The 15,040-nt window shown below is 42.7% G+C and overlaps 1 protein-coding gene across 2 annotated transcripts in view; it reads left to right on the top strand.

The window, feature by feature from the left end:
• The window catches only part of NTN4 (netrin 4), a 247,094-nt gene that overhangs the window by 215,036 nt on the left and 17,018 nt on the right, over nucleotides 1–15,040 (top strand). For both annotated transcript variants that reach the window (XM_077265159.1, XM_077265160.1), the window contains one exon: nucleotides 3,033–3,106. In XM_077265159.1, coding sequence (XP_077121274.1) covers nucleotides 3,033–3,106 — 74 coding nt within the window. The remainder of the gene's footprint in view (nucleotides 1–3,032; nucleotides 3,107–15,040) is intronic.

Raw genomic sequence — 15,040 nt, 5'->3', positions numbered from 1 at the left:
TTTATTATTTTATTTTGAATGGGGTGAAAGGGGGGTGATTTAAACTTTTATATTTTTTTTTATTTTTTTCATATTTTTTAAAACATTTTTTTTTTACTTTTGCCATGCTTCAATAGCCTTCATGGGAAGCTAGAAGCTGTCACAACTCGATCGCCTCTGCTACATAGGAGCGAAGCATAGATCGCTCCTATGTAGCTGAATTACAGGCTTGCTATGAGCGCCGTCCACAGGAGACCTGGTTGTCATGCCGACAAATCACTGACTCTCGATCATGTGACGGGGGTCATCGGTGCACACATTTCCGGCCGGAAGCGCTAGTTGAAAGCAGTTGTCAGCGTTTGACAGCAGCATTTAACTAGTTAATAGCGGCAGGTGAATCGCGATTCCAGCCGCTGCTATTGCGGGCACATGTCAGCTGTTCAAAACAGCTGACATGTCCCGGCTTTGATGTGGGCTCACCGCCGGGGCCCCGCATCAAAGCGCGGTGTCTGACCTCGGACATACTATCGCGTTCAAGGTCAGAAAGGGGTTAAATATACAGGTAACAAGTTTTTACAGTAATACAGTAGTAAAATCATCAAACTATAAAATAAAACAATATGAACTAGTATTAAACAATTAATAGTCTTTACACTGACCTTTTATCATCAATTTGTCCCTTCTACTGGGTGAAATGTGACCTGGTCCGCAATCTCTTACTAACAATGGCCGTTTCCTTGTGTCAGAGTCTTTACAGCTGTTATGGTATTTGGGGACACCTGAGGTCATATCTGATTGTTGTTTAGTTTTAAAATGTCTGATTTTCTTGGATACACAAATGACGGTGATGGACCGGAAGGTGCAGAAAAGTCACTTCTACATTATCATAATGTTTGGAGAGTACATTAGCGAACAGTATCGATCATATTCACACGTCACATAACCAGTTATGTCATCCATTGCCAATCTTGTGCCATCTTCAATCACTTCATGGACATCACTATCGCTGCTAAATGAAAAAATCCTTGATTTTATTTCAGTTTCACTACATGGAATGAACTATGGTACTGCGGAGTCCCTTTGATGGGTTCTGTTTCCAGAAACCGATGTTTTAACAAACTCTCCTCTTCTTCGTAGGCCTGGTTTGTACAGTTGATGAACTGGATGTTAGTAATATTTTTCTCCAGTTGAAAAGTTGCATGGATGTTAAGAGTTGGTGTGAATATGGCCTCTTAAACCTAAAGTGCCATTCAGTTTCCACTCCAAAATCTTTCATGTGATGGTATACATTTATAAAGTTTCTCCTGTTCTTATACTGTGCAGAAGAGCCATCGGAGAAGTAGGAGACTTTGCTTAACCTTGGTAGGATGTCAGTTTTTATTGCTGAAATCAATTTTTTTTGCAGAAAAATGAACAGCTATTGAATCATGAAGGAAGTACACAGATATCATAACTACACTTTTGTATTTTATTTCTTACTGTGCTTCATCCTGAACAACAAATTACAGTTCTCTGAAAGGCCTGAGCTTGTTACTGCCTCACTCTGAGATTTTCTTTGAGGTGATTGTAGTAGCCCAACTGTTGGCGAGCTATAAATTTGTGTTTTTTTTTAAGGGTTCGGCCAAAACCCAAGGGAAGTTTTAATTAATAAATCATTAAAAACAAATAACTTTCGTAATTTAAAGTGGTTTTCCCACAAACAAAAGTTAATTTTAATCAATAGATCTTTGAATAATAATTTCCATCTCTGATGTGTTTTAAATAAAAAGTTCCCATGCTGAGATAATTTTAGCATGACTTAGGGTACCGTCACACAGTGGCATTTTCATCGCTACGACGGCACGATTCGTGACGTTCTAGCGATATAGTTACGATCTCGCAGTGTCTGACACGCAGCAGCGATCAGGGACCCTGCTGAGAATCGTACGTCGTAGCAGATCGTTTGAAACTTTCTTTCGTCGCTGGATCTCCCGCTGTCATCGCTGGATCGTTGTGTGTGACAGCGATCCAGCGATGCGTTCGCTGGTAACCAGGGTAAACATCGGGTTACTAAGCGCAGGACCGCGCTTAGTAACCCGATGTTTACCGTGGTTACCAGCGTAAAAGGAAAAAAAAACAAACCGTACATACTCACCATCTGATGTCCTTCAGATCCCTTGCCGTCTGCTTCCCGCTCTGACTGACTGCCGGCCGGAAATGAGAGCAGATCACAGCGGTGACGTCACCGCTGCACTCTGCTCTCACTGTACGGCGGCACTCAGAGCGGGAAGTAGACGGCAAGGGACCTGAAGGACACCGGAATGTGAGTATGTACTGTTTGTTTTTTTTTCCTTTTACGCTGGTAACCACGGTAAACATCGGGTTACTAAGCGCGGCCCTGCGCTTAGTAACCCGATGTTTACCCTGGTTACCAGCGAACCTCGGCATCGTTGGTCGCTGGAGAGCGGTCTGTGTGACAGCTCCCCAGCGACCACACAACCACTTACCAACGATCACGGCCAGGTCGTATCGCAGGTCGTGATCGTTGGTAAATCGTATAGTGAGACGGTACCCTTAGATCTTGGAATAATAAGAATTTCCACAATTGGATTTGTTTAAATAAAATGTACCTGTGCTGAGATAATCTTATAAATGTGTCCCTACTGTGTAATGGCTGTGTCTGATCGTGCAGGAACATGGTCTGTGATCACAGCTGATTCTTTTTGTGAGATAAAGGATTTTTATGCCTGTTTTTAAACAATGTTTTACTTTGAAATAATTTGTGGCATGCATTATCAGATGCCATGTTGTGAAGATACTCTTTGCTAATGTACCTAAGCACTGCTTCTAGGTGAGCATATCTCCCACATACAGCGGCACATAAAGCCTTTTCTTGTTTGCCAGATCTCCAGCTGACAGTTTGTAATTAATGTAAACCTTCATGTACTTACATTACATATTGCCTCTATGAACTATAAATTACATTTAGCGGTAAAAAATGCTGCATGATTGAGTCCTTTTGCCCCCTTTAAATGTAATTAATTTGTTCATAAATTCATTTATTTAATTCACAGCTTGGAAGTTGACTGGTATCATGGTCCTGATTTCCTATCATCTGAACAGGGATTTTCAGCTCTTCGCCATTCAGGTGAGAATTTTTTTTATCTTTTTTTATTGCTATTTGGAGTGTTCTGTTTTTAATATTCAATTCAGTTTGCTGCTTTGTTCCCCTCTACCAGAATGTGCAGTTTTATAGAATGAGCATTATGTCAGCTGTACTTTTCCAGTTTAAAGTACAGTACAGACCAAAAGTTTGGACACACCTTCTCATTTAAAGATTTTTCTGTATTTTCATGACTATGATAATTGTACATTCACACTGAAGGCATCAAAACTATGAATTAACACATATGGAATTATATACTTAACAAAAAAGTGTGAAGCAACTGAAATTATGTCTTATATTCTAGGTTCTTCAAAGTAGCCACCTTTTGCTTTGATGACTGCTTTGCACACTCTTGGCATTCTCTTGATGAACTTCAAGAGGTAGTCACCGGGAATGGTCTTCCAACAATCTTGAAGCATTTCCCAGAGACGCTTAGCACTTATTGGCCCTTTTGCCTTCACTCTGCGGTCCAGCTCACCCCAAACCATCTAGATTGGGTTGAGGTCTGGTGACTGTGGAGGCCAGGTCATCTGGCGTAGCACCCCATCACTCTCCTTCTTGGTCAAATAGCCCTTACACAGCCTGGAGGTGTGTTTGGGGTCATTGTGCTGTTGAAAAATAAATGATGGTCCAACTAAACGCAAACCGGATGGAATAGCATGCCGCTGCAAGATGCTATGGTAGCCATGCTAGTTCAGTATGCCTTAAATATTGAATAAATCCCCAACAGTGTCACCAGCAAAGCACCCCCATATCATCACACCTCCTCCTCCATGCTTCACGGTGGGAACCAGGCATGTAGAGTCCATCCCTTCACCTTTTCTGCGTCGCACAAAGACACGATCGTTGGAACAAAAGATCTCAAAAGATCTCAAATTTGGACTCATCAGACCAAAGCACAGATTTCCACTGGTCTAATGTCCATTCCTTGTGTTCTTTAGCCCAAACAAGTCTCTTCTGCTTGTTGCCTGTGCAGTGGTTTCCTAGCAGCTATTTTACCATGAAGGCCTGCTGCACAAAATCTCCTCTTAACAGTTGTTGTAGAGATGTGTCTGCTGCTAGAACTCTGTGTGGCATTGACCTGGTCTCTAATCTGAGCTGCTGTTAACCTTCGATTTCTGAGGCTGGTGACTTGGATAAACTTAAGAGGTGACTCTTGGTCTTCCTTTCCTGGGGCGGTCCTCATGTGAGCCAGTTTCTTTGTAGCGCTTGATGGTTTTTGCCACTGCATTTGGGGACACTTTCAAAGTTTGCCTAATTTTTGGACTGACCGATCTTCATTTCTTTAAATAATGATTGCCACTTGTTTTTTTTTTTTACTTAGCTGCTTTCTTCTTGCCATAATACAAATTCTAACGGTCTATTCAGTAGGACTATCAGCTGTGTATCCACCAGACTTCTGCTCAACACAACTGATGGTCCCAACCCCATTTATAAGGCAAGAAATCCCACTTATTAAACCTAACAGGGCACACCTGTGAAGTGAAAACCATTCCCGGTGACTACCTTTTGAAGCTCATCAAGACAATGCCAAGAGTGTGCAAAGCGGTCATCAAAGCAATAGGTGGCTACTTGTTGTGAACTCTATTTCTGGGCTCCCTCTTGTGGTCACAAGTGGTACTGTGTGAGTGCTGTCTTTCTGCAGGTTTGTGACTGGCATCAGCTGTCTCGTTATCTGTGGGCTGGTTTTCTATTTAAGCTCACTTGGACTCTCAGTCTATGCCTGCTGTCAATGTATTCAGTGCTATTCTGATTCCTTCTGACTACCTTGCTCCCAGTCTCTTCAAGATAAGCTAAGTTTCCGTTTTGTTCATTTTTTGATCATCAGTGTTCTATATGTTTCTTGTCCAGCTTGCTAATATGTGATTTCCCAGCTTGCTGGTAGCTCTGGGGGGCTGAGTTTCTCCCCCCACACCGTTAGTTGGTGTGGGGGTTCTTGATTTCTCAGCGTGGATATTTTGGTAGGGTTTTTTACTGACCGCACAGTTTGCTATCTCTGTCTTCTGCTATCTAGTATTAGCGGGCCTCATTTGCTGAATCTGTTTTCATTCCTACGTGTGTCTTTTCTCCTTACCTCACCGTTATTATTTGTTGGGGGCTTCCTATATCTTTGGGGTTATTTCTCTTGAGGCAAGTGAGGTCTTGCTTTCTCTTTAGGGGTAGTCAGTTTCTCAGGCTGCGTCGAGACGTCCAGGATTTTAGGCACGTTCACCGGCTACCTTTAGTGTGTTTGGATAGGATCAGGTTTTGCGGTCAGTCCAGTTACCACCTCCCTAGAGCTCGTGTCTATGTTTAGTTACTTAGCTAGTATTTCCTGTGATCCCCAGCCACTGGGATCATAACAGCTACTTTGAAGAACCTAGAATATAAAACATATTTTCAGTTGTTTCACACTTTTTTGTTAAGTATATAATTCCACATGTGTTAATTCATAGTTTTGATGCCTTCAGTGTGAATGTACAATTTTCAAAGTCATGAAAATACAGAAAAATCTTTAAATGAGAAGGTGTGTCCAAACTTTTGGTCTGTACTGTATGTGTCCTATATAATTAGGAAAATAAAGCTGAACCACTGCCATAGACAAGAAGGCACATTTTTCTGAGACAGTATTGATGTACAGAAATGCTTGTGTGGTATCATACAAGTGACCAAATTGTGTGTATCTCACAGAGCAAAGATTTAACCAAATAGTAAAAGTGTCTCAGTCTGCAACCTCGAGGAAAGGCTGAGTTCACACACTTTTTAGCTCTTAATGACGCAGTCATGAACTTTTCCAAGTTTCTAAAAAACTCTTTGACTTTCTTTCTGGCAGTGTCTTTTTTTAGTTGGATTCAATATTATAATAGACTACTGGTAAATCAAAAAAGAGACCAAAGCAAGTGAAAAGTTATGTACACTGCTCAAAAAATTAAAGGGAACACTAAAATCCCACATCCTAGATATCACTGAATTAAATATTCCAGTTGTAAATCTTTATTCATTACATAGTGGAATGTGTTGAGAATAATAAAACCTAAAAATGATCAACGTAAATCACAACTAATATCCCACGGAGGTCTGGAGTTGGAATGATGCTGAAAATCAAAGTGGAAAATAAAGTTACAGGCTGATCCAACAACAGGGGAAATGCCTCAAGACAAAGAAATGATGCGCAGTAGTGTGTGTGGCCTCCACGTGCCTGTATGATCTCCCTACAATGCCTGAGCTTGCTCCTGATGAGGCAGCAGATGGTCTCCTGAGGGATCTGCTCCTAGACCTGGACTAAAGCATCCGCCAACTCCTGGAAAGTCTGTGGTGCAATGTGACGTTGGTGGATGGTGGGAGACATGATGTCCCAGGTGTGTTGAATCGAATTCAGGTCTGGGGAACGGGCGGGCCAGTCCATAGCTTCAATGCCTTCATCTTGCAGGAACTGCTGACACATTCCAGCCACATGAGGTCTGGCATTGTCCTGCATTAGGAGGAACCCAGGGCCAACCGCACCAGCAAATGGTCTCACAAAAGGGTCTGAGGATCTCATCTCAGTACCTAATGGTAGTCAGGCTACCTCTGGCGAGCACATGGAGGGCTGTGCAGCCCTCCAAAGAAATGCCACCCCACACCATTACTGACCCACTGCCAAACCGGTCATGCTGAAAGATGTTGCAGGCAGCAGTTCACTCTCCACGGCGTCTCCAGACTCTGTCACATGTGCTCAGTGTGAACCTGCTTTCATTTGTGAAGAGCACAGGGCTCTAGTGGCGAATTTGCCAATCCTGGTGTTCTGTGACAAATGCCAAGTGTCCTGCACAGTGTTGGACTGTGAGCACAACCCCCATCTGTGGATGTCGGGCACTCAGACCATCCTCATGGAGTCGGTTTCTAACCGTTTGTGCAGACACATGCACATTTGTGGCCTGCTGGAGGTCATTTTGCAGGGTTCAGTCAGTTCTCCTCCTGTTACTCCTTGCACAAAGGCTGAGGTAGCGGTCCTGCTACTGGGTTGTTGCCCTCCTACGACCCCCTCCACATCTTCTGGTGTACTGGCCTGTCTCCTGGTAGCGCCTCCAGACACTACGCTGACAGACACAGCAAACCTTCTTGCCACAGCTCGCATTGATGTGCCATCCTGGATGAGCTGCACTACCTGAGCCACTTGTATGGGTTGTAGAGTCCGTCTCATGCTACCACGAGTGTGAAAGCACAACCAACATTCAAAAGAGACCAAAACATCAGCCAGAAAGCATTGGTACGGAGATGTGGTCTGTGGTCCCCACCTGCAGAACCACTCCTTTATTGAGTGTGTCTTGATAATTGCCAATAATTTCCATCTGTTATCTATTCCATTTGCACAACAGCATGTAGAATTGATTGTCAAACAGTGTTGCTTCCTAAGTGGAGAGTTTGATTTCATAGAAGTTTGATTTACTTGGAGTTATATTCTGTTGTTTAAGTTTTCCCTTTATTTTTTGAGCAGTGTACATTGGACTTCAGTTGCTTCATTGAAGTTAATGGCACATGTGAATCTCGTTTTTTCTGAACTGAGATAGATGCTCCTAACATAGCCATTAACAGGCAGCAAAACGTGGTCTGAACATAGCCTTAGGTCCTATAAACAGCATCATTTTGCGTTCTCTAAAATGGTTCTATTTTACAAGATTAGAGAAATGTACCTGGATTCCTATTCTTTTAATGAACAAGAAACAGAATCAGTCCAGATTTTATTTTCAATAAGACACAAAAAGGTGATCAGCACCATTTTTGTGTCTGGTTGCATCCTGTTTTAAAAGTAAATTTGACCAAACACAACAACAGTACCTTTCAACATGATGCAAATACAAGATGTGAACTGAGCCTTACTTAAACAACAAATTTCGGTTCTGGATTCAGTTTTAAGACCCATAAACTGGATTCCTTGGAAAACCAACATTTATTAAAGTACCGTAAGCATAATTTCAATTTCAAAAAAATTTTAGGCTCTGTTCACACTAATCTTTTGTTTACTTTTGACAGGTACTGCCCCCCCATCCCCCCAAGACAAATAACTAGGAATACATTGTCACCCCTTCCATGTTTTAGACCCACTCCTCATTTTGTCAATTGTGCAGCATTTCAAGGCAGCAGCCTTGTCTTGTTTTCGTTACATCGCGCTGAGTGCCGTACTAGGGCTGAATGGATAGAGATAAGTACCTTCATACAATGTAGCACATTGATTTCCTAACCAGGCGTAAAATGTATCACAGTGAATAAGTATTGTGGTTTTTATAATCCCTGTTTTAATTTAATTTTTGAATAGAAGTCATTTGTGTCAATGAGAAATGCATTAACTGTGGTTTGTTTTTCTTGGATTCTACAAACATTCCTTTTTCTAATTATTGGATACACTGAAAACTGCTCCCATTTTACTGCTTCCCCTCTTTGGAATGTCAACAAAGGGAGTGCTGCTGATCTGCATGTCATGAGACACCTGTGCTTATGCTTCACTCCAATTTAACCCTATTCTTTCAGACACGGCTATGATTGCAGCGGAGAATATTTTAAAATGTTCTTGATCTTTAATTTCTTACTGTTAAAAGTACATTTTTGTCTGCACATAAAATGTAACCCCTCATGACATGCGCAGTACATGTATGGCCCATCTCGGGTCTCTCCCTCTTATGTGGGCTCCGGCGCTGAGCCCACATCTTTCCAGGCACATGTCAGCTGATTTCATCAGCTGATATGTGCTTCTAACAGCTGTGGGTGGAATCACGATCCACCCGCTGCTGTTAATCAGTTAAATGCCGCTGTCAATCTCTGACAGCAACATTTAATGTGATCATGCCGGAAGCAAGTATGTCACTAATGCCACCCATTGGCGCCCGTGTCACATGACCGCAGGTCGCCGATGGGCTGGCATGACAACCCGGGGTCTGCAGCAGACCCCTATGGATGTCATTGCCGGATTGCAAGTGAGCATTTCTGCTACATAAATAAAGGCTGCAGCCCTGCTGTATGTATCATAAATCATATAATGCCCCGTAAAAACTATTTTATTAGAAAAATATTTAAAATACCACCAACCTGTGGTACTCCCAAACAAAGACACAAAAAACACACCGTGAACAAACTGGTATGAGGACCTCGTAATCCTACACTGGTACCTGAGCTGGTACCTGCCTACCTGCGGGGGTTGGCGCCCTAGGGAAAACGTTGTGGCGCCCCCACTCCACGGCGGCTGGCCCTGCGGTCCCTATTGAACCCTACTGTCCGCCCAGGGTCCCACTACCCGATAGCACCACTAAAGGAACCCCTCACTGCTAGACATAGATAAATCCTGCACTTAAGGATTACTGAGCCCCACACTGTGCCATAAAAACAATAAGGAACATGTGGGAGAAATATATATATAGTGACGGTTAGCAATAAGCAGCCTTGGAGCCCCAGGCTTAAATAAATAATCAATGCTATTACCAATCTGCTGCATACAGTACATGCTGACAGTGATATACATTAATATGCTGGTGAGTATGCCTCCAGATAACATATGGCTAATTAATACTCATCCAGCCTCATCATTCCGTCCACCTCTCCCCAGTCCTGCCTCAACGCGTTTCGCCTCTTCGGCTCATCAGGAGGCCCTGATCAAACAACATGTGTCCCGATGGTATCAGATGCATATGAACCACCGATTCCATTACCTCTGATTTTAAAAGGTCCGCCCGGATTGCATATCCGTCCCATTTCCGGTCCGCCTACGTCACCTCCGTATCTTTTAGAAGGCACATTGCGCAGAATCACAATGGCACGCATGCCTGGGAGATGTGCTGCGCAAAATCGCCGTGACACGCAAAATTGCCGTGGCACGCATGAAAGATCGCGCAATGTCAAAAACAGTTCTCGCGCATGTCTACTGCCGCCCCTAATTACATGCAACATCGCCCGATATCATAGGCAGCTCTCGCGCATGTCTACTATCGCACATACTCCTTCTTATATATCACGTGAGTAACCCGGCTCATCGCGCCTGCGTCCAGGTGGCACGCATCATGCGCTCCAGCTATCCTATCCATGCTGGATAAGCATCACTCAGCCCGTTGCGCTTACGTCCTACTGGACCACATATTACGCTCCAGCTCACAATCACCAAATCGATGTTGCAGAATAAAATCTTCACTACAGCATACTGTTTTACGCTTGCATTCGTAAGCAAAATATTCCAGTTTTCACAAATATGGGTAAACTCATTATTCCAACAGGCTAGTGTAGCGCCCCCACTGCCGCAGGGCCGAGGGGTACCTGGTACCGGGCCTCTGAGTCTCTGCTCTGGGGTTGTCACGGTGGCTAGACCCGGTCCGTGACCCTGCTGAGGGGCGTACAATAATAGATGTGGATGGTGGTGGAGGTGCGGTGCAGTAAATAACGAAGACACCAGGTTGCAGTCTCTTTACCTCTTTACTGAAGGCTTCTGAGTCCTCAATCCGGAATACGGTTAACAGGGCTGCGCAAGTCCGGCCGGTCCGATGGCACCTCCAGAGTTCCCTTTGCAGGTGGAAATCTGTGCCTACCTTCCTGGGCTTGTGTTGTGGTCCTCCCCTGCTGTGCTTACGGGATAGTACCCCACAACTGTTGTGTCTGTTTCTCGTGTTCCCTCACAACTCGATTCTGATGTTCTCCCTCTACGTCCCCCTGATCTTACGGTTAGGACGCACCCGTATGACGGGGAGGCTCGGAGCTCTTCCGGGACTCCAGCGTCGCCCCACTCCTGTTGTTACCCCCCTGTGTCTTCCTGGGTCTGGGTGAGACAGCCCGCCTGTAACTGACTGTCCTGCCGTAGGTTTGAAGTTTGGCTTGGAGCTCTATACTTCCTCGGCGTTCCGGCCACCGGTTATGCGCCTCAATAGGATGTTGCCTCGTCTTACAGCACGACTCCTACTGGTATTCTCCTTGTTGCGCAGGCGCGATGAGCCGGGTTACTCACGTGATATATAAGAAGGAGTATGTGCGATAGTAGACATGCGCGAGAGCTGCCTATGATATCGGGCGATCTTGCATGTAATTATGGGCGGCAGTAGACATGCGCGAGAACTGTTTTTGACATCGCGCGATCTTTCATGCGTGCCACGGCAATTTTGCGTGTCATGGCGATTTTGCGCAGCACATCTCCTAGGCATGCGTGCCATTGTGATTCTGCCCAATGTGCCTCCTAAAAGATACGGAGGTGACGTAGGCGGACCGGAAATGGGACGGATGTGCAATCCGGGCGGACCTTTTAAAATCAGAGGTAATGGAATCGGTGGTTCATATGCATCTGATACCATCGGGACACATGTTGTTTGATCAGGGCCTCCTGATGAGCCGAAGAGGCGAAACGCGTTGAGGCGGTACTGGGGAGAGGTGGACGGAATGATGAGGCTGGATGAGTATTAATTAGCCATATGTTATCTGGAGGCATACTCACCAGCATATTAATGTATATCACTGTCAGCATGTACTGTATGCAGCAGATTGGTAATAGCATTAATTATTTAAGCCTGGGGCTCCAAGGCTGCTTATTGCTAACCGTCACTATATATATATATTTCTCCCACATGTTCCTTATTGTTTTTATGGCACGGTGTGGGGCTCAGTAATCCTTAAGTGCAGGATTTATCTATGTCTAGCAGTGAGGGGTTCCTTTAGTGGTGCTATCGGGTAGTGGGACCCTGGGCGGACAGTAGGGTTCAATAGGGACCGCAGGGCCAGCCGCCATGGAGTGGGGGCGCCACAACGTTTTCCCTAGGGCGCCAACCCCCGCAGGTAGGCAGGTACCAGCTCAGGTACCAGTGTAGGATTACGAGGTCCTCATACCAGTTTGTTCACGGTGTGTTTTTTGTGTCTTTGTTTGGGAGTACCACAGGTTGGTGGTATTTTAAATATTTTTCTAATAAAATAGTTTTTACGGGGCATTATATGATTTATGATTAAATAAATACCCTTGTGCAAAATTTTAATTTGTTGACTAGCCCTGCTGTATGTAGCACAAGTGATTGGATGATCGTAACTTCTAGTCTCCCATAGAAACTACTGAAGCAAGTGAAAAGATTAAAAAAATACGTTTTTAAAAATATTTTAAAAAATATAAATGTTTAAATCATCCCCATTCAAAATAAAACAATAAAAAAAAATAAAAAAATACACATATTTGGTATCATTCAGATTCGCCCAATCAATATATGAAAGAATTAATCCGATCAGTAATCGGCGTATAGAGAAAAAAGTCAAAACGCCAGAATTACGTTTTTTTGGTCACCGCAACATTGCATTAAAATGCAATAACAGATGGATTCATAAACCTTGCTCATCTTTTCCTCTCCCCTTAGGATCTTCTCCTAATTTTTCTATTTTGTTATAATTTTCTACTAAAAGTTCTTTTCTTTCCTTAGTCAAGCTTGACAAAGCCCAATTTGATTGCAAGAAGTTAATGAACAATTTGTTAATATGTCATACTTTTCTTAAAAAAGGGGTATTCTGATATGTGATTTGACGTTAACATATTATCTTGATATTTTTTTAAACCTTTTGACAGCATCACTATGGTCTGTACCACTGTAATGAAAACTCCCTCTTTGGTTGTATTTAGAAATGTTGTAACTACAGGTGCATCTCATAAAATTAGAATATCGTTAATAAGTTAATTTATTTCAGTTCTTCAATACAAAAGTCAATCTCATATATTACTTAGAGTCATTACAAATAGAGTGATGTATTTCAAGTATTTATTTCTGTTAGGGTATGTGCACACGATGCAGATTTAGTGCAGAATTGGTGCAGAACTGCAGCAGATTTTTCTGCAGCAGAAACGCTGCAGAACTGCACTGTGATTTACAGTACAATGTAAATCAATGTGAAAAAAAAAAAGCTGTGCACATGGTGCAGAAAAATCTGCGCAGAAACGCTGCAGATTTCAGAGAAGTGCATGTCACTTCTTTTGTGCGTTTCTGCAGCGTTTCTGCACCCCTCCATTAATAGAAATCTGCAGTGGTAAAATCTGCACAAAAACTGCACAAAAACTGCACAAAAACCGCATAAAAAACGCACAAAAAAACGCATAAAAAACGCACCTGCGGATTCTGCCAGGAGATGCAGATTTAGTGCAGAAAATTCTGCACCACATTTCCTACGTGTGCACATAGCCTTAAAGTTGATGATTATGACTTACAGCCAATGAAAGCCCAAAAGTCATTATCTCAATAAATTAGAATACTTTATAACACCAGCTTGAAAAATGATTTTAATATCCAAAATGTTGGCCTAGTGAAATGTATGTTCAATAAATGCGCTCAATACTTGGGCGGGGCTCCTTTTGCATCAATTACTGCATAAATGCGGCGTGGCATAGATGCTATACAAGACCTATATCATAGATTCTCTATGGGGTTAAGGTCAGACGAGTTTGCTGGCCAATCAAGCACAGTGATACTGTTGTTTTTAAACCAGGTATTGGTACTTTTGGCAGTGTGGACAGGTGCCAAGTCTTGCTAGAGCATTAAATTTCCATCTACAAAATGCTTGTTGGCAGAGGGAAGCATGAAGTGCTCTAAAATTTCTTGGGAGACGGCTGCGCTGACATTCGTCTTGATAAAACACAGTGGACCTACACCAGCAGATGACATGGCTCCCAAAACCATCACTGATGGTGGAAACATCACACTAGACCTCAAGCAGCTTGGATTGTCTGTCTCTCCACTCTTCCTCCAGACTCTGGGACCTTAATTTCCAAGGTCTAGTGTGAAGTATCCACAATCAATGATAAAATAAAAGCACTTAAAAAGTCAAAGAGCAAAATGTATACCTGCCCAAAATAAGACTAATGCCTACCCTCATCTGTCTAGAAGTAGAAAAATCTACTAGAAAATAGCAAATGTGCAAAATCAAGTAGACCAATATGTCAATAAAGAGACACACAAAGTACTGTAGTTACACCAAAGAATAAGTCATAATGACATCTCTAAGCTAATAACCATAAATGATGTCAACAATGAAAAAATATACCCAAGATCAATAAGAAAATGTATGCATAATCCACACATAAACTTTTATTTCACCCGAGGAAGCCACAGATTGGGTGGCGGTACATACGGAGTTTGTACCCCTCATCACATTACTGCCTTCTGCAGGCTCATTGCATGTTTCATTGCATTAGCATGTGCATTCTTTCATTATGACCATATGAGTGAAGTCTTCAATAGGCCTCCTTCATACATCAGTGTTTTCAGAATGTGTGATATCCATTTTTTTCACGGATACTACACATACCCATTATAACTTTTGGTGCTATGCAGATGTAGGTTTTTTTTCCATCTGCATCGATGACAAGGGCCAATACAAGTCCGTGGGTCCATAAAAAAAACATGTATAGCACACAAATGAGAAATGTGCGCCATCCATGTGCTGTAATTTCTTTCTTTCTTTACTCAGTCCAAAGAAAGATTCATATGCACCATTGATAAACTTGTGCTGATCTTGGCTGGGCATCCCACAAGGTCCAAAAGCAATATAAAAGTTCAGGAAAGCCGAGGCACCGAAACAGCATGTTCTTGATAATAAAACTTGTTTTTTATTCCATGTCAGTTAAAAATATCACAGGAAGACACAGCAGGAAACGTTTCATCTATAATTGGCCTTTTTCAAGCCCTCAAAGATTTCATAAAGTTGTATTAAATTTTTGAGGGCTTGAAAAGGCCAATTGTGGCCACAACGTTGCCTGCTGTGTCTTCCTATGATGTTTTTAACTGGCAAATCATAAAGAACAAGTTTTATTAACAAGAACCTGCTTTTTTTGGTGCCTTGGCTTTCTGGAACTTTTTTTATTTCTATCTTTATCCATACTGGAAAAACACTGATAACACACTGATGGAAAACATGGATGACACTGGTACTGGTTTTTCATGTACATATTTTATACAGATGTGAAGG

The sequence above is a fragment of the Ranitomeya variabilis genome, chromosome 5 (genome assembly GCF_051348905.1).
Source record: "Ranitomeya variabilis isolate aRanVar5 chromosome 5, aRanVar5.hap1, whole genome shotgun sequence".
Lineage (NCBI taxonomy): Eukaryota > Metazoa > Chordata > Amphibia > Anura > Dendrobatidae > Ranitomeya > Ranitomeya variabilis.
This window is presented reverse-complemented; position numbering and strand designations above follow the sequence as displayed.